General features: G+C 38.6%; 1 protein-coding gene across 4 annotated transcripts in view; it reads left to right on the top strand.

Moving 5' to 3' along the window:
- epha8 (eph receptor A8) overlaps window positions 1-19,513 on the top strand; it is a 115,580-nt gene that overhangs the window by 84,217 nt on the left and 11,850 nt on the right. For 2 of the 4 annotated variants that reach the window (XM_069703222.1, XM_069703221.1), the window contains exons 9-15: window positions 2,358-2,482; window positions 5,382-5,544; window positions 10,136-10,232; window positions 12,658-12,725; window positions 13,042-13,167; window positions 13,720-13,905; window positions 16,053-16,114. In XM_069703222.1, coding sequence (XP_069559323.1) covers window positions 2,358-2,482; window positions 5,382-5,544; window positions 10,136-10,232; window positions 12,658-12,725; window positions 13,042-13,167; window positions 13,720-13,905; window positions 16,053-16,114 — 827 coding nt within the window. Of the gene's footprint in view, window positions 1-2,357; window positions 2,483-5,381; window positions 5,545-10,135; window positions 10,269-12,657; window positions 12,726-13,041; window positions 13,168-13,719; window positions 13,906-16,052; window positions 16,115-19,513 lie in introns of all 4 variants that reach the window. The other 2 variants (XM_069703220.1, XM_069703219.1) reach the window with 1 other exon arrangement.

The raw sequence follows: 19,513 nt of genomic DNA, 5'->3' as shown, positions 1-19,513 counted from the left end.
GCACAGTCAAGTGTTCTTCAATATGAAGGCCATGTTCTGATTCTGTACGATTCTAAATCAAAATATCAGGCTGTTAATTTTGAGCAGCTGTATTTTATATAATAATAACAATATATCTATAACTCCTTACAATGTGGTATACAGAAATGTGCATATTTACTGACCAACAATTGAGAAAGGATGAGTGATAGTTGTGTTTTTTAAGTTTCCTAATAACTCCTAATCCAGGACTACATGGTGAATAATTATTAGTTACCAGGGATTCTATATTTGTTAACTTATTACATAATAATTAGTTCTTAATTATTAATAAATTGATCATACTTCCCACTTTCTTTAAGAGTCGTTCTTGATTAACTCCGATCCAAACAACAAGTGCAAAATAACAGAAACTAATTATTTGCAGATTACTTACTAATTTAATAATGATAGCCTTACTGATACTGGGTAATATTGAGTAATGACTACTTCCCCATTATGTACTGCTTATTTACTGGAGAATTTAGCAGCTAAAGAGAGGAAGAGGAGATGGTAAAAGACCAAAACCAGAGTTCAACCTACTGAGGTGTATCTGATCGGCTGTCAAATTTTCAATGAAACATCTAAAACATACTACCTTTAAAAAAAAAACACATAACAAAACCAAGCACCATGGTCTTTCAGGTTCGAGAGAGGTAATTAAAGAAAACTCCTCATTATGATATGGGTAAAAAATATAATGTTTGTAAATTGTGGAAATGCAAAAAAAAAAAAAAAAAAAATGCTCATTTTGCTTCAATGGTTTAAGATTATACATGTGACTGATGTCCTGGATCCAGATTAGGACCTGAATGACTCACTGTAACAGCCATATAATAATTAGAATCCAAAATAAGAGCAACGCCACAAAGTATTTGTTACAAAATGAAGGATGTACTTTGCACTTTGGCTGTTGTTAGCTCAGTTGCAGCCAAATCATCTCAAGGTTGAATCTAGACTTGGCCCTTCATCAGACATCTTTTTCTTTCTTTCTGCTTGCTGTCTTTCTGACTGTCAAATGTGCAGAAGTACCAAAATAACAATCTTTGAAACAAATGTGCTGTCTCAACTATATTTGTGCTGATAATGAAAAACAGCTAGTGGCACGCACACTTTGTTTCCATAAGGACTCGTTGAAATAGCTGCTACTGTCAGCAAACAGCACTCTTGTCTAACTCTGACATTTCTGTGCTCCATTCTGATGATATAAAAATAACAAATAATAGCTCTGTAAACTTAATGAGCTGACCATCAGGTGTATTGACCTTGTCATTGATCAGTTGATTTTAACTGTTAACTGCACTCAAGTTGAACAGTTTGCAAAATTGGACAATTGGAAGTTGGAAAAGTTCTTCGGTATAGAAAAGACCCCTGCAGTTTGAAGACAGACAATAAGTTGGTGGGTTTTTTTTTTTTATAAATAGTTTGAGTGAATTGAACATTTTGATGTTGAAAGAGCAAATTTGTGATGAGTGTTGGCCATGTTTTCCCATTGTGGCCTGTACCAATCACAGTGATTGGCTTACACTGAGCTTCCAAAGGAACCTCTTGTTGTCTGGTAGACAAAATAGCAGGTCACAGTGGAACAGGATGTGTTGGACAGTAAGATATTATAGTATATGTGTGCTGCTGGTGCTCAAACATATAGAGATCTGATGTGGTCATAATAATGGACACAAAGAACTGTGAATTGGTCACACAGCATTTATTGCCCAGTTAAAATATTTTAACATGTAGTCAAGCAGTCAGTTGCAGCTTCAATTTCTTTGCATGATTTCACAGGCGCTGTATTGTAATTAAAAGTTGGTTTTGCTGCATTTTAATTTCCTGACAAACACAAGACACTAGTTGGATCAAAATAATACCTTTTATGTCCCTCCTCTAGACCTCACTGATATACCAAGTATTTTCTCAATTCATTTGAGATTTTACTGTATAAAGGGTTTTTCTCAAACTGCTATAGTCTATTTAGTGCTGTAGATTGCACCCAGGTCTGCACTGAACAGCACTGAAGAGGCTGTTCTAAGAAAAATCAAAGCATTTACCATATATTCAAATTCCTAAAATTATTTTGTTTACCAAGTCAGGATACCTTATGTCCATTCAAAATATGACTTCGGTTTGTCGAGAGTAAAGTTAAAGGTTTAGTGTCAGATTCCGGGAGATTTGTTGGCAAAAATGTAATATACTAGTTAGCGTAGAGGTGTTAAAATCAACGCTGTTTGAAAACCAGTTTCTGTAGAAACAGGATTTTTCTGCTGGTTCTCATACTTTTTATTTGTCACTGTGAAACTACATATTATCTGACAAAGCAGTAATCTCCCCTGTTTCTTGTGCAGCCCCTTCTGAAGTGTTAGCGATCCGCCAGGAGAACACCAGTCAGAACAGCGTGACTCTGCTGTGGCATGAACCCAATCGGCCCAACGGAGTAATCCTGGAGTACGACATCAAATACTATGAGAAGGTATTCAACTAACTGCTGCATCTAAAAAATGGCCCAAAAAAACACATTCTGCAGCGTTTTGTTTAAGGGTTATGTCAACATATTTTGTTTGTTTTCCAAAAATAACAAATATGAAACCATTTAGGCAGCTTAGGAAGGAAATGAAGTGACACAGTCTCCTCTACCTGTAGGCTCATTGTCTTCAAACGGCTGCGACTAAGCTGAGCTAAGATATTGAGAATGCAGCGGAGTGGCGGTTGGATAAACTCTGGATAACTTAATCCAAGAAAAATATCCTGCTGGCAGCTCAGCTAATTGAAAGGAAATGGGGGTCGAGAGAGGGAGAGCAAGACGCAGGATGAGACGGTGTAGATTCCAACTTAGCGAAAGTGACAGTGACAGCAAGCGGCTGGCAGGCGCATAAGCCTCGCGACGAGCTAATTGCTACGATTGTGTGCGTGCACGTCCGCATGGGGAGATGTGTGTGGGTGTGTGTGGTGATAGAAATCAGCTAATTGCAGGGGAGCGGCCTGGGAGCCGACAGTCTCATAGCCAAACAACCAGAGTGGTGTAGGGAGTGCTGAAGGATTAGCTCGTCTCTTGCGCTAGTGTCTTAATCTGGCCTCGCTCAGGGGGCAAGCCGCCTGTGGGGGATTTGAAGTGGACAAGTCAGCAATATGCTTTCTTAAGGTTTCTATAGCACTGTACTAAAACAACAATGAGTCACACAGCGAGGGCGGCAGCAGATTCAGAACCTCACCAGCTGAGGACGATGAAGACTAAAAAAGTGTCTTATGCACCAAGCACTTCCTCATAATTAGGCTTTTGTCCTACCTAAGGACACATGAATGATTCACATATTCTGCTGTTTGGATGCACCTTGTAACTTGTTTTTGTTGAAGTTATTCTCCCTTCATACAAAGTATCTCTGAATTAAGTTTGCAAAGATGTTTTCGCAGGCGGAAGGAAACTAAGTGGATATCAATGATGACAATGATGACCTTTATTGCTAATAGAGACAAAAATAATGTTCTTTCAAAACAATAAATGCATCCCCTTTGTAATGAGTATGTACATGATAAAACGTTCCATGGCAGGTAGACAGAGCTACACCATAACTAAAGCTACTGTCTGAAAAGAAACAAGATTAAGACAAACACTTTCCAAAGTACCTGTCGTTTTTCTGGATGATAAAAGCACATCAAAACATATCTGAGGTAATTGCCGGCTAATTACGTCTGACTGGCAGATCAGGTTGTATTCATTAATGATAACAATGCCCAGCATGGCCTTCCCCAAATCTGCTACTTAAAACAAGATTGTCAAGAATAAATAGTGTTGGTAGAGCTCTTTTACCTTCTTTAAAGACACTTACAGGATAAAACCGGTCTCTATTTTTCTTAATTTCAACAAATCCAATGAAAAGTTCACCGCATTATTTTTTACAACTTCACCAAGTCTGCATGGGTGAGCCTGAAGCCCAATGGTTCTGGTACCTCGTCTTGAAAAATGGCTCACAAATATGTAGTTTCATTTCCAAAAAGGCTCAATAATTTCCTAAAATCAGCTGCTCCCTGTAGTTTGTTGCAAATGTTACTACAAACAGGAATGAAGTTTGAAAGATTGACACATTCCGTGCTTTAGTAAAGACGTATAGTAGCAGAATCATCTATTTGGATTTGAGTCCATTGATGTGTTTTGAATTACTGGTTTGAAGAATATATGTGTATTGTCCTTTAATCCCTGAGACAAATGACCTGACTGGTTAAACAATGGGGTACACAGTTGGGATAGACGAAAGTTTTGGATAGCTCATAAAACACTGGTTAAGTGATTGGACGCACAGTTACCCCATTTAATCATTTGATTTATGTGATCATAAAGTATAAGGGACACTGCCATTATTCCCAAAAGCACTATAATAATATGGTCAACTCTAACCTAACAATTCGTAAATCACATGCAGCCAAACACTGCACTTTTATTGTGGAAGCAATTTAACCATCCAAACTCTTTGGAACTAGCACCTGACAAACTGCGCTGCACGTAGAATGTATTTGTTTTTATTTAGTTTATAGTATACAGTTAAAGAATGTCACAATACCCAAAATTTGGTTTTTGGTGCCAATATTATGATCCAAAAAGAAATACTGAAAATCAATCAATCAAATAATAGGTTTTCATTATACACTTGTGTTTAAAAATCTGCTGCACACACAAGTTGCCAACACACACACACACACACACACACACACATACACATATTACGTTATATTTTGGCAGACTGAATGGTAATGACATGACATTATGCGCAGCCCAGAGCTCATGGTATGAGCTATTGCTACAAGCAAAGTTAGCCTCTGTGAGCCGTCTTCATCAGCTGTCATGGTTCACAAATAATAAGTTATTAAAATCAAGTTAACAATTGTAACTCACTTACCGTGTATTGTGTGTACAGATCCAGATGCCTGTTTTTAACAGATGCTTGACCTGTTGCTGCATCTGCACTTGCCACCACCATTTCACATTTTGTTGTTATTGTCCATCACCAGCACATTATTTAAACAAGTACCATCACATTCTCAGGATATTGCATTTGACTTGGTACCAAACTAACTACAGCATATATTGCATTTTAGCAGAAAGTCATATTCAGTGTATGTTGATATAGTTTTGTTTTCATATGTACTGTTTATTATATTGGATTTGTTCTTTTGAAATTAATTACATTGCATTGAATGATTGCAAAATTATTTTTTGAAATAATACTACCATAAAGGAGCCAGGCTCATTAATTTGTGGCGAACCAATGATGGCTTCATACTCTCAGAGATATTAAAGACATAATTCATCTTTACCTCCTTACATCACTCCAATCTTTATAGTCCTAGTCATTTGAATATGTTTGTGTGTCACACAGGATAATGAAGAGCAAAGTTACTCTACTCTGAAGTCTAAAAACACCACCGCCCGAGTATCGGGGCTGAAGCCGGGCACCAAATACATCTTTCAGGTCCGAGCCAGAACATCAGCAGGCAGCGGACGCTTCAGCCAGAACATAGAGATTCAGACCGGGAAAGCAGGTTTGTGTGCTGGTCTATAATGAACAAATCAACTGAAAGAAGGCATAGTGTATCATTGAACTCTTGGGTAAAACCTCCTGCCTGCCATGAGCCACAGGAACCCCCTTAGCACTTGTATGTTGTTTTTTATGTTGGAAAAAGTCCAGAAACAACAGTTTGTTCTATCAAAAGACCTGGCATAGGAATCTTCTCTAAGACTGCACAGCATGGTCCAAGGCTGGAGAGGTTTGGGTTTCAGTGAGGCCGAAAACCACCCCAGTCCATCCCTCTGTTCCATTGATCTTTGCTTCGTTAGAGGGTCATCCCTGTCAGCAAAACTGCAGCCTATCCTGGTTTCAAACAGCTGAACACAATACTGTCTGGGGTAGAAGTCTTCATACATCTGTCCACCTGAGGCAAAAACAACACAGAAAGTTACTAAAATAATAATAACCTTTTTTTTTCTTTCCTAATGGGGGATTTGGCAGTTAACGTGCAGAGCAGAGTCTAGGTCTGAAAAGCCCAACCTCCTGCCTGGCAGGAATCCCAGCGCTGTTTCACTGACTAATAGTCTCCCTTCATTCTGCTATTCACTGGACCCCGACTCTCCTCCTCCTGATACTGATTCATCTTCATACTCTAAAAACAAGAGGACTGCACACATCCCACAAGCCAACATGCTGAGTAATCAATATGTCCAAAAGTTTATGAAAAACAGCCTTTTTTCCGGCACAGAGTCATGTCTATTCCCAGCTGTGAACGATGTAAATTCACAGCTAAGTTGTGCCGAAGCCTGGGTAACGCCTAACAGTCTCTTGCTTAGATGAATCAGACTACTGGGGGATCAGTTCACCACTTTGATCCAAACAGAAATAACTACGAAATGGATCCAGGTGACATTTTGCACAAATTCATGGTTCCCAGAGGATGAAACCTACTGATCTTGTACCAGACTTTTTTTTATGTAACACTACCATGAAGTTGACATCTTTGGTTCGGAATTAAATATCTTGACAGCTATGGAATCCAGACACATGTTCAGAATTATATTAAAACATTTAGATTGTTTAATATTTGAGACTATAACCAAATACTGTAACATAGACTCTATATAACGATGGACCCGCTTAGTTGTGACGTCACTCATTGGTTTGAATTAGAGTTGGTTTGATGCTCAGAGTTGCTACTTATGGTTGGCACTAAGGTTTTTTTCTACTCTGAGGCAGGATGAAAGGGTGTTGCCTTTCACAGTGCCCCCTGCCCAGCTCCCTCAGACAAAAGCAAAACTAGATTACTGGAAAGCCATGGTCCACGTAGTCCAACGTTAGCTGCTGAAATCTCATTGTGCTCACAGGGTAGGTATCGTACTCAAGGATAAACTTCAAACATACCAATATATTGGTTAGTTTCAGTTCACGGTTCACGTTAAGAAGGAGGACCCAAGCACACAACATAGAGGCAGGTTGTCGATAATGGCTTTACAACCAAGGTTGGGATTACAAAAACTGGGCTGATGAACTCCAAAACGGTAAAAACAAAGTAGTAAGTCTAAACAGGACACATGAAGGTAAAATGCTTGGCTAACAAGCAAAGGTACAGAGAAACCCAAAGTTTAGCTCTGAACAATGAAGACTTAAGGTGAAGACCTACATGAAGGCTTGGTACAAAGACTTGACATGAAGGTTCTGACTTTAATATTCCAGCAGCAAGGAATGACTGAAGGGGAGTATATACTGACTTGAAGTTTGCAGAGTGACTACCGCTGGGGCAGACTGGAAAACTGAGAACAGGTTAGTTGGGCGTGGCAGGCAGGAGACCAGGCATGGAGAGAGACAGAGACGGTGGACCTGTGGTGGGTGGAAGTCCCATTTAATAATGGGACTGAGCATGGAATGATATAGAGATAGACAGATACAGGGGAACATTTTTGGGAAGTGGGAGTGATACAGGAAAGCAAATCAAACAACAACTACACAAGCCAAACCATGACAACTGTGAGTCTGAAGGAAAATAACGGTTTATTATTTAAACAGAAGCTCCAAAAGCTGGAGACAGGACAAGTTCAGAAGAGTTTGTGCTTTTTCTACAGGTGTCTCTGGCCCCTAGAACTTTATGTTTCTGATCTGTGGTTACTGGGCCCACAGACCTGCCCAGTGTTTATTATTTTCTGTTCTGTTCTGCCTCCGTTCTCCAGGTGGTTCTGTTCTCCCCTTCTGTTGGAGGTTTCTTTCTGTTTAAAGGAAGTTTTTCTTTCCTTTTGTTGCCCATGTGGGAACTGTTGAATTGCTGGGTTCCCCTCTATAACATTGTAAGGTTCTGTTGTAAGGACATTATTTTAGGTGCCCTGAGATTACTAATGTCGTGGTCTGGTGCTATATCCATACATTTTAATTGGATGAACTCAAGAGCAGCAGTCAAAGGAACTATTAATGGCAGCTGTCAATCAATAGACATGAAATCCTTCTTTAAGCCCTCAAATCTTACCAACAAATTAACTTCAAAAGTGCCCTTCCACAGATGTATTAGGTGACTTGAATTTATCAATAAAGACCATCATAACTTCTTGAAAAAAATGTGATTAACTTAGCATTTCTAGAGTTAAGTTGAGGCTCTCTGAGTCAATCACGACATTTTGGAGTGAGCATCAAGTAGCTGTTGGAAACATTACTGTTTAAGGTACTTCCCCATTGTTCACCTTTGCCAAATACCTAGATAAACTAATGACATTTACATCAGCCTTATTTGTGTTTTGTACAGTATGGCCTAGAATCATGTTACCTAGTAAACACCCATGTTAATATTTAGCCAGAAAACCCCACCATTGGTAAGTGTAGTTTCACAAACCTAGTGTGGCTAGTCTTGTTACTTCATTTATCAGTCGGACATCATATTCCTGTTGGCCATTTAATGTGTGAAGGGGGAGTATGCTCTGCCCTAACCAATCAGTAGTGACTAACATACCCATGCCATTATCATATCCTTGTGCAAGCTCCCATTTCCTCACACAAAGTTAGAATTCATTGTTCCATCATCCAATTTTTTTTAAAACAGGCTGTTGGTAGGGCCTTAACACATTTACACTGAAACCTTTCTAATTTCTTTTGATTTTATGCCATGAATATGTTGTATTTTTCAGACCTTGTAGACATTATTAATGGACTAGCTGCAGTCAGTGTGGAAACTGCATACAATGTATTAAATATTTGTAATTAATTATGCACTAACTGCAGTCAGTGTGGAAACTGCATACAATGTATTAAATATTTGTAATTAATTATGCACTAACGTTTTGCATGGTAAGTATATATATATGTGTCCTTACCGATGCCTTTTTGCATCAGGAGGCCTACTGTGCCTACTCATATAGAGTCCTTCCACAAAGTCCTCCATTATTAGCCCTCCAAGAGCAAAAACTAGCAATTCATCCCTCACTGGCTTCCCATCTCATTGACACTACCTCCCTTTTAGGTGAAAAAAGTCGTGTTAGAGTGTATGGTTATTAAAAGTGCCATAAAACACTTCACATGTATTTTATCTGTCACAACCGACCATTATCATATTTCATGAAGAAACTGTATCTAAAATGTTAATATAATAACAATCACAAAATGCTATAAGATATTAATATATTATCATTACTTTATAAGCAGGTTATTATATTGCCAGTGTTTTGAAATTGTTTCAAATTTCATTACCCACATTTATTATGCTATATGCAGTCATTAAATGTTCAGTTTTGCCAAGCTGATAAAATTGCGCTTTTGACAACTAATAACATTATTTTGTGTGCCGGCTGTTCTGATACCAAAATCAAAGTTTTATTGAATTTAATTTTGTTTGTGAAATGCATGAAAAGAAATAAAAACAGACCAGTTAACTCCTGCAAGCACAACTAGTTTGCAAATAAAATTCTGGCTTTTACAGACTACAAAACGTAGCCGTGTTTTTCTGTGAAATTGTACTAAACATGTGGTCTTCTGTCACAAGGAGCTTCACATCTTAGATATTTGCATTTGACATCTTGATAGACATCCAATGGGCTCAAACTGTGATTAGATGGATTTGTATCTTCCACCTTTCAAAGTGATGAAATTCTCTCTCTCTGAGCCCCCACATGCTGTTGGCCAGCTGTCCCACTAACTACAAAGCTCATTGTCCTGTTGGTTCATTTTAGATTATATTACCTTGACTCTGGCTTTTTGATTTACTGTCAATGGCGACTTATATTCTTCATTGTGCATTATAATATGTTGTTCATTCAATAACTAAATACTTGACATAATTTTGTTTGTATTTGTTTGTAGCTGTTTATAACAGTGTAGACCTAATCACTTGGGACAACATTCAATGTATCAGAATATATGACAACATTAGCTGAATGTTTCCGACCCATAATGTGACAGACTTTCAAAATGCAAGCAGGCCATAATGATATGCAGGATGATACGTGGCTCTTTAATGAAGCTCCAAATTCCTGTTTATCTTGTTTAGCTAAGTACACTCTACCTGCCGTCTGTGTTTGCCAGTGTCTGTGTCAGTGTAAACTGCAAGCTCTCGACTGTTGGTGGCAGCTCCTCCTCGGCTAACACAGTGTGTTTGTGTGTATCTGCAGCTCCTCTTCGTTACAACACCATGACCATCATCTGGATCTGCATGGCCCTGGTGTCTGGCCTGGTCACCTTTCTGGCCATCTTCATCTGCAGGAAACGGCAAGGCTACACTTTACCACACTACCCCTCGCTGCTGTGTGTGGAACACTTTTTTACACTACTCTACCGTGCCTCTCTCTGTGTAATGTTGCTTGTGATCGAATCCCCCGTGTGCACTGTATTTTTCCCTGTTTTTGCCACACATAGTATTGCCTGCAAGTAAAATGAGACAAAAGTTGTGATCTAAGTAAAGACAATTGTGAAACGGGAAAGGATCTCTTTTTAGCCTGTTTTAGAAGCTAAAATACTTTTAGTTTGTTAATGTAATGTAGGGTGCACAAATAGTCTGCATGCTGTAATAATGATGATAGTCTATGTAGGAAAAACATCTGAAAGCTAATGCTCCTCACCCTCCCTGTCTTATTTAGCTAATTTCTTAACTTGTAATTTCCACCTCATAGTGGATTTAATTATGTTGATGCATGTCCAGTAGCTTGCAAGCCAAAAGTTCTCACTTATCCCATCAGCCCAACCCCACAACCCCATTTTAATGTCTTCTACTTATATCTCTGTAGTACTGCACCAAATAATTAATTTCATTGCAATTCATTTATTCACACTTGAGTGCATATTAAGTTTTTCATTTCCATTCTGTTTAAGGAGAAAAAAAAATAAGTAAGAGGACTTAAAGTTGTTATCTAAGATCGTGCTATCGTGACTGCAAAATTACAGCATATAGTTTCAGGAAATTAGAAGAAAAAAAGGCATCGCCAGTGTTCAGGTTTAGGGAGATGGGCCACAGGTCAATTTACAGATTCAAATATGAAAAAAATTCTAATGACAGAAAATATCAGAGACAGTTTTACTGTTTACACACCACGGTAGATGGTTGAGGACCTCAAATAGTTCTGTTGTACTGACTAAATGATATTTTAATAAAGTATACCAAAAGTATACTATAAAGAGATTGGTAACATGGTAGCAGGGAGACCTCTAGATCATTTTTATGTTTTCATTCAGTCCAGTAAGATTTGGAAAGTCAAGCCACACAGCTGGAAAGCCATACAATTAAATTAGTTTATCCCGTGTCAAGTTAGCATAGGGCGAACCAGAAGTTAGCCGGCTTGTCCAGTAGGAGCCTCTGGTGCTCATGCTCTGCCCATAAAGTATGTTCAGTATGTATTCACTCAACAAGTGTAGGAGTATCTTAACAGACCAGATTTAAAAACGTTGTATAGCCTACTAAGAATCTAAAGTTGTACCTGCCTGTGATAGGTTTAATCATCATTGTGTGAACTGGTTTGGCTTGAATGTAAAGGACATCTCAGGCAATTGGTTTAATGTTTGAAGAAACAAATTAATTGGAACATTCAAGTGTTAGGCAGGAACAACACTTTGTCGCAAAATAATAGGTTTAGTATGTAAAGGTACTTTTTCAGGAGCTTATACTATCACTTGTCACTTTTAACCAAGAGGTAGTCTCACTGTAAGTTCACTACTTCAAAAGACGCGTCTCTTGTTCTTCACTCGCTCCAGTTTCAGAGTAGCTTCTCCAACACTGTCCATGCCAAACAACTGCAGCACAGGAAGCCCTCTGAGTGCATTCAGCACTTAAGTGCCTCTCAATTACACGCGCTTGTCACTCACTGTTGTATTACACATTCTTTTAACATACTGGAAAACTAGGATCTTTACTGTACATGAGCTAAACATCAGCCGGAGATGAACATAAACCCTAAAGCCACAGGTTGTAACTTTTATTTTTTGTAAGTGTGAAATAATGTTTCCTGTTGTCACCTAAATGTCCTTCTGGGATGTCTTTACTATCCCTTTTTAACATGAGTATTGATGCTAATTATTTTACAGATACAGCACATAAATAATCATAGAAAACCTTGACCAAACAAATATAAAGGACCACTGTATAAAAACAAAAGTTATTTCTAATGGAATAAAAAAAATTATTCACAAGCAACATTTCATACGCCTCCACTGTATTGTATTGGCATAGCAGGAGAAAACTCAAATGGCTTGATGGACTGATAAACACAATAAAAAACAATCTGCAGGCTAGATAGCACTGGGAGGTAAATGCGAAAATGTCTTTTGGTTGGACTTTAAGTTCATCTGTGTTTTTTTTTTTTTTACCTCCTTCTGTTTCCACTGTTATCAATTGAAAACCTAGATAACATGGAGAGTCACTAAGTGATGAACAGTTGAAGTTCATGATTGATCATGAACAATTATTGATTATGAGCTGTCAAGTTTTCCACTATTGTCCTGTACTCATCCCTCTGTATGTTTATGTGTGTGTGTGTGTGTGTGTGTGTGTGTGTGTGTGTGTGTGTGTGTGTGTGTGTGTGTGTGTGTGTGTGTGTGTGTGTGTGTGTGTGTGTGTGTGTGTGTGTGTGTGTGTGTGTGTGTGTGTGTGTGTGTGTGTGTGTGTGTGTGTGTGTGTGTGTGTCTGTGTGTGTGCTTTGTATAGACACTGTGGCTATAGCAAAGCCTTCCAGGATTCTGATGAGGAGAAGATGCATTACCAGAATGGTCACGGTATGTTTGACTCATTCCTCAATTATTACCAATAATAGATTAGATGGCATTCCTCAAAGAGGTCGCATTTTCATCGCTGTGCAATAAAGTTCATCCTCGGAGCAAACAATTTCCATCAGGCTCTGAGTGATTACAGGAGAATGTACACCTTCCTTACATGCATTTTATCCTCTCCCTCCCTCTGTCCGCTCCTCTCTCCCAGTCATTTCCTCCACTTTCATCAGGTTTTCCCTGCACACACCGGTGACAGGGGCTCAGATGTGATGTTGCTCTCATTCTCCGAGATGTGACCAAATGCTAATGTTGTTTATCTTAGTGTCATTCCCTGATGCGAGGTTTTATATCGACCCACACACGTACGAGGACCCCTGCCAGGCGGTCCACGAGTTTGCCCGAGAAATTGAAGCTTCCAGGATAAAAATAGAGAAAATCATTGGTTCAGGTAAAACCATGAACTTGTGTGCGCTCACACAAACAGAGACACACACGCACACACACACGGTGAGAATCATTGGCTAAGCTAACTTAAAATCATTGGCCGGTGTAAAGGCTATGGTGTGCAGCAGAGAGGAGGATAGAAGAGCGGAATCAGAGCGTTACGTGGGGCTGTCAATCAAAGCTCCTCAGACAGGCCGGGAATACTAACACTGTCAGCTTCACAATACACTGTTACATATGACTGCTGCAGCCAGGTAGAGAAATATAAAGTATAGAACAGCAATCACACATAAAGTTCTTCTGCACCAAACATAAGAATGAATGGGTAAATAGCTAACTGCAGTTTTTGCACATACAGTATGTGTGGACAGTTATAAGAGGATTTCTTTCTCTTATCTAACCTGGAAAATTAACTGACACAGTCTCATTTACACAAATTGCTTAAGAGGAGGTGGGGGTACACTTGAGTGCACTGCATATTCAGTACAGTGGGATATCGTTACGATTGGATGTGTTTGAAGTGCTGCATTGGGCTGTTCCTCTGCCATGTGTTCAGGGGAGTTTGGGGAGGTGTGTTATGGCCGGATGAGGCTTCCGGGGAAACGAGACATCCCAGTGGCACTGAAGACCCTGAAGGCAGGATACACAGAGAAGCAGAAGAGGGACTTCCTGGCCGAGGCATCCATCATGGCCCAATTCGACCACCCCAACGTCATCCGCCTGGAGGGGGTGGTGACCCACAGTAAGCTGCTGCTAAAACTATCCGTCAGCATAATGAATTATTTCCTATAAAGTAGGGGTGTAATGGCACCTGTATTCGACATGAACTGTTTGAGATATACATATACACAAAACAGTTACTCTCAAAATAATATTTTTATGTCCTCGCTCTCAAGTTCCCAGAACAGAAATTCAGAGTGTTTGACAGCACACCACTTGTTATCTACAGTATCAGTTATAGCATGCCAGGCTAATGGGTTAGCCTTTAAAGCTGGCACATACTGTGATGTTTTCATTGGTCTTCTACAATGTGTAAACACTCACCCCACCATTTAACTGGCCTTCCTGAAGCCAGAAACTTGCAAATTCTCCACTCACACTGAAATGCTCAAAGCCGTTTTTTGTCAAGTGACAAGTCTGATAAAGTTTGCTCAAACACAATGATTGTGCCTTTAAATGTTGACAAAAAGAAAGTCAGCGTTCTAAAGCTGAGACTGTACCGCTGGCTGGTGTCCTGGATACAATTTACTGCTGCCAGTAGCAAGTAATAGTAGCACATACAGTTCTATTTGAATATGTACATGGGTGTGTCCAGTACTAGAGAGACGCCACAAAGTTAATAGTCAGTTTAAATGAATTATGAATATGTTGTAGTCATCTTCAGTCACATTTATTCTTGAGAGTTGACTAATTTATGTTACTTCTGTTGTTTCGTTTTTGTCACTGACAATATAGGCTACCAAAATCAGAGTGCCTTAACTGTTACAGTATACAGCCACTGAGACACTGTAAAATGTCAATTTTTTTTTTTTTAAATAAATAACAAAAATCTTTCTCTTGTGTACTGAAAGCCTAATGAATGGTGACCCCTAAACCGAGGAACATTCTGAACCATGAAATTTAGTTACACCCCTGCTGTAAAATGTTAAAAACATTTTTAGGCTCCATGCATGTAATACATTTCTGTCTAATTATTAGTCTAGACTATACACAACTATTGCCTCATACTAAGCAGCATTCATTTTCTGTGATTTCTATCTATTATAGTGAGGCTTAAAGTATAATAATGTCAAAAACCCTTTATTGGGATAGTAATACTGGTAATAATGACATCACAGTAACTTTTCCTTAAATTATCCAATCCAACAGATTAAAAATACAGGTTGCCAGTGCTTCATATTTATCCAAACCATGAAAGATTATTGTCACATAATTAACTTTAAAGGGTCAATTCATCCAATGAATCTCCATATTTAACACTTACCCATGTGTCGGTATGAAAAACTTAACAACACCCTCCTTTTGGGGTTACACAGAATAATCCAGAGCCAAAACTGTGAACATTTTTCAGAGAGAATGATGTATTACAAAAGTGCTGCTGCCACATTCTTAATGGGAACTGCTCCAGTGGGACGTCTATGAATTTGAGACCTGATACACTGTTTCTGAACAAAGAAACGCTGTCGAGTTTTTCATATGTAATTTTTCAGTGCTTTGAGTTTCAAAAATCAATTGCCATTCACTTAAATTGTAATGTTGCTGACAGCAGAAGATTCATGCTGTGTCCCAGTCCCATACCATATATAAATTGTATGGTGTCTGCTTGTACTGTAATAATTCATACAGTGCACTGTATATATAAAAATATAACCTGCTTTTGTGTTTTACGCTAAAATGAAATGAGTCACAATATGTGAAGCTTTAGGATATTAAACTTTATAGCGAGAAAGATAAATTACTTTATAAAGAAACACATTTAGTTGTTTGTCTTCCAAGTTATACCAGCAACTGTGTCTAAACCATTTCACAATTAATTTAGATGTTTTACCACATTGAGCAGCACCTTCTAAAGTGTTTTTAATACGCATACTGGCCTTTTGAGTATACTCGTGTGATTTCTGGTGTGAAGACACTACATGCTCACAACCTGTGTAGAACTAGCATGCACAGGCCACACGATGAGAAGACTGTATGGATTTTATAAATTTGGGTGAACTAATCCTTAAAATGAAAGGGAAAAAAAGTATATGAAATAGATGAATTACAATTGCATTTACTCAATACATGCACCATGCACAGTGTAATCATTTTTTGCATGTAAATAAGTTGTCCATATCCTACAGATATGCGGCTCAGCACAGTCCTGCACATTTGTGTTTGTCTCTACAGGCAAGCCAGTGATGATCATCACAGAGTACATGGAGAATGGCTCTCTGGACTCCTTCCTCAGGGTTTGTATTTAACGTTTCCACTGACAAACATTTAAGCACTATAGGTCCTTATTTTCTAATGTCTCATTTTAAGTGTTTTCACTGCACTTCGTGTGTGGTGCAGTTGTGCATTTAACTGTATTTGTGTTGTGTCTATTTTCTTTTGAGTGGCTCTTGATTAGTTGGTGGAGAACTTGTCGTTGCCTGAGAACTCAGGGCACCGCCCTTTAAGAAGACATGCAAAGAGACAAACCAAAACATAAGTAAACAATAAGTAAATATGTTTACCAACATGCTGGACATGCACTGCATTGTGAACAAAGCTGAAAATAATAAAAATTTCAATTAAATGTTATTTATATAGTGTCAAATCACAACACAGGTTATTTCATGGCACTTGACACATTTAAAGTCCTTACAGCAGAACTTTACAGCATTATACAGAGAAACCCAACAATTCAACAATTCCCCTTTAAGCACTTAAACTCCTCTTTAAGGGAGAAAAACCTCCAACAGAGGGAAGGAAAAACTCCCTCTTAACAGGAAGAAACCTCCGACAGAACCTGGCTCAGAGGTGGGAAGCCATCTGCCTCGACCGGTTGGGGTGAGAGGAGAGCAGAGAGGGGAAAGGACAGCATAGAGATATAAAACATGAACTGTTGGTGGGGCATACAATCACAGAGTAGAAACATGAAGCTCCATGATCGGCACATCTGCAAAAGAAAGAACAGAAACTACGTGAGGGAACTGTATGGAGAGGCAACAGACAAAAGCAAAAACTACGGGAGAGTATATTTGAGAATGAAAGAGTGAGAGGAAAGAATGTCAGTGCATAACGAGGTCCCGCAGCAGGCCAGCGTTCTGAGAGCGAAATGCTCTGTCAGGATGATATGGTTCTATAAGATCTCTGAGATAAGATGGAGCCTGGTCATGCAGGGCTTTGTAAGTGAGCAAGAGAATTTTAAATTATATTATTGATTTAACAGGAAGCCAATGAAGAGAAGCTAAAACAGGAGAAATATGGTCTCTCTTGCTAAATCCCATCAGTGCTCTTGCTGCAGCATTTTGGATCAACTATAAGTAACGAGTAATTTGGACATCCCAACAACAAGGAATTACAATAGTCCAGCCTGGAAGTAACAAATGCATGAATTACCTTTTCTGCATCACGCTGAGGAAGGATTTTCCTGATTTTATTAATATTACGTAAATTAAAGAAGGCAGTTCAGGAGACTTGCTTTATATGGTGGCTAAAGGACAAATCCTCATCAAAGAGGACTCCAAGGTTTCTCAGTGGCGCTGGAGGCGAAGACGACGTCATCCAGAGTAACTAAGTGATTACAGAAAGAGTTTCTGAGGTTTTTTGGACCAAGTACAATAACTTCCGTTTTGTCTGAATTTAGTAGCAGGACATTTTGGGTCATCCAGGCCTTTATGTCTTTTAGACATTATTCAAGTTTTACCAGAAGATTTGTTTCATCTGTTTTTATAGAAAGATATAGTTGCATGCCATCTGCACAACAATTAAAGTTTATGCAGTGCTTCCTGATGACATCTCCTAATGGGAGCATGTAGAAAGTGAAAAGTGTTAGGCCTAAAACTGAGCCTTGTGGAACTCCATAGCTAACTCTTGTTTGTCTGGAAGACTCATTGTTGACATGAACAAACTGAAATTTATCTGATAAGTAGGATTTTAACCAGTCTAATGTCGTTCCTTTGATCTTCGTAACATTTTCCAAACTCTGTAATAAAATCATGTGAACAATTGTATCAACAGCAGCACTGAGGTCCGGAAGAACAAGTACAGAGACGAGTCCATTGTCTGAGGCTATTAGAAGATCATTTGTGACTTTCACCAGAGCTGTTTCTGTGCTATCATGTACTCTAAAGCTTACTGAAAATCTTCAAACAGATTATTCCTTTGTAAATGATCACAGAGTTGATTTGAAACAACTTTTTCAAGGATTTTAAAAATAAATGTCAGGTTGGAAATTGGTCTGTAGTTTCCTAAAACAGCTCAATCAAGAGTAGGCATTTTAAGTAAATGTTTAATTACAGCCAGTTTAAAAGCCTGCGGTACATAGCCGGTTGAAAGAAACAGATCGATCTGATCTAATATGGAAGTATCAATTAAAGAGAAGACATCCTTGAGGAGTTTTGTCGGCATGGGATCCAAGAGACAGGCAGATGATCCAGATGAGGAAATAATTGCGATTAGCTCAGAGAGCTCAACAGGAGAGAAATGTTCAAGGCACACATCTGGTTCTACAGTTGCTTTCAGGGCTGCTGTGCTTAACATCACACCAGTGACGGTGACAGGAAGGGTCTGCCTGATTCTTTCCCTAATGGTAACAATTTTATTAGTGAAGAAGTTGATGAAAACGTTACTGCTGAGAGCTGAGGGTATAGACGGCTCAACAGAGCTGTGAAAAGAAACCTGGGGTTGTTCTTGTTTTCCTCTATTCATGATGAATAATATGCAGTTGTCTTTTTTTTTTTGCTCTCTTTTTCAGAGGGGCGATATTATCTAGAGCTGTGCGGAGAGAGGCTGCAGTGTTTTCTACATGATTCACTTGTGTGGGACTAAAGTCAACGTAGCTGTCTTCCACTGTTTTGGCACATGGCATTGAAGAATATAAACATGTAATTGCTTCCTTAAACTTGGACACAGCATTATCAGACAAACATCAAATTACTGTAATGGAATTTATTCCCACATGCTGTGAAGTCCATTATTGTAACTTCAAATTTTATTAAAAAGTGGTCCGACAAAAGAGGGTTTTAAGGTTTTGATGAAATTTTCAATTTCCATGCCATACGACAGAACCAGATGGACGGTTTGGTTACCACAGTGAGTGGGTTTATTTACATGTTGAGAAAAACCAATAGAGTCTAATAATGACCTGAATATTGAACTGAGGCTGTCATTGTCCACTTCAACATGAATGTTAAAGTCTCCCACTATCATCACTTTATTTGAACTCAGCACTAAATCAGATAAAAAGTCAAATAATTCAGTTAGAAACTCTGAATAAGGACCAGGTGGGTGATAAACAACAACAAATAGAATAGTTTTCTGTGTTTTCCAATTTGGGTGTGAGAGACAAAGAGTCAGAGATTCAAATGAATTACGACTAAATTTAGGTCTCGGGTTAATCGATAAGCTTGAGTGGAAGATGGCTGCCACTCCTCCTCCTCGGCCAGAATCTTGAGGAATATGATAATAAATATGACAGGGAGGAGTTGCTTCATTAATACTAACATGTTCTTTCTGCTACAGCTAGGTGTCTGTGAGACAGAATAAATCAATGTGATGATCGGTTATCAAATAATTTACTAACAGAGATTTAGACGAGAGAGAACTGATATTTAATAGTCCACATTTAATTGTCATATTTTTTTTTGATCCATTAAATTGGT

This window comes from Brachyistius frenatus, unplaced genomic scaffold (genome assembly GCF_029030835.1).
Source record: "Brachyistius frenatus isolate BFR_SWC_R1_liver_20210118 unplaced genomic scaffold, ASM2903083v1 Contig_45, whole genome shotgun sequence".
NCBI lineage: Eukaryota > Metazoa > Chordata > Actinopteri > Embiotocidae > Brachyistius > Brachyistius frenatus.
The sequence above is the reverse complement of the archived record's forward strand: the minus strand, read 5'-3'. Positions and strand labels throughout refer to the sequence as shown.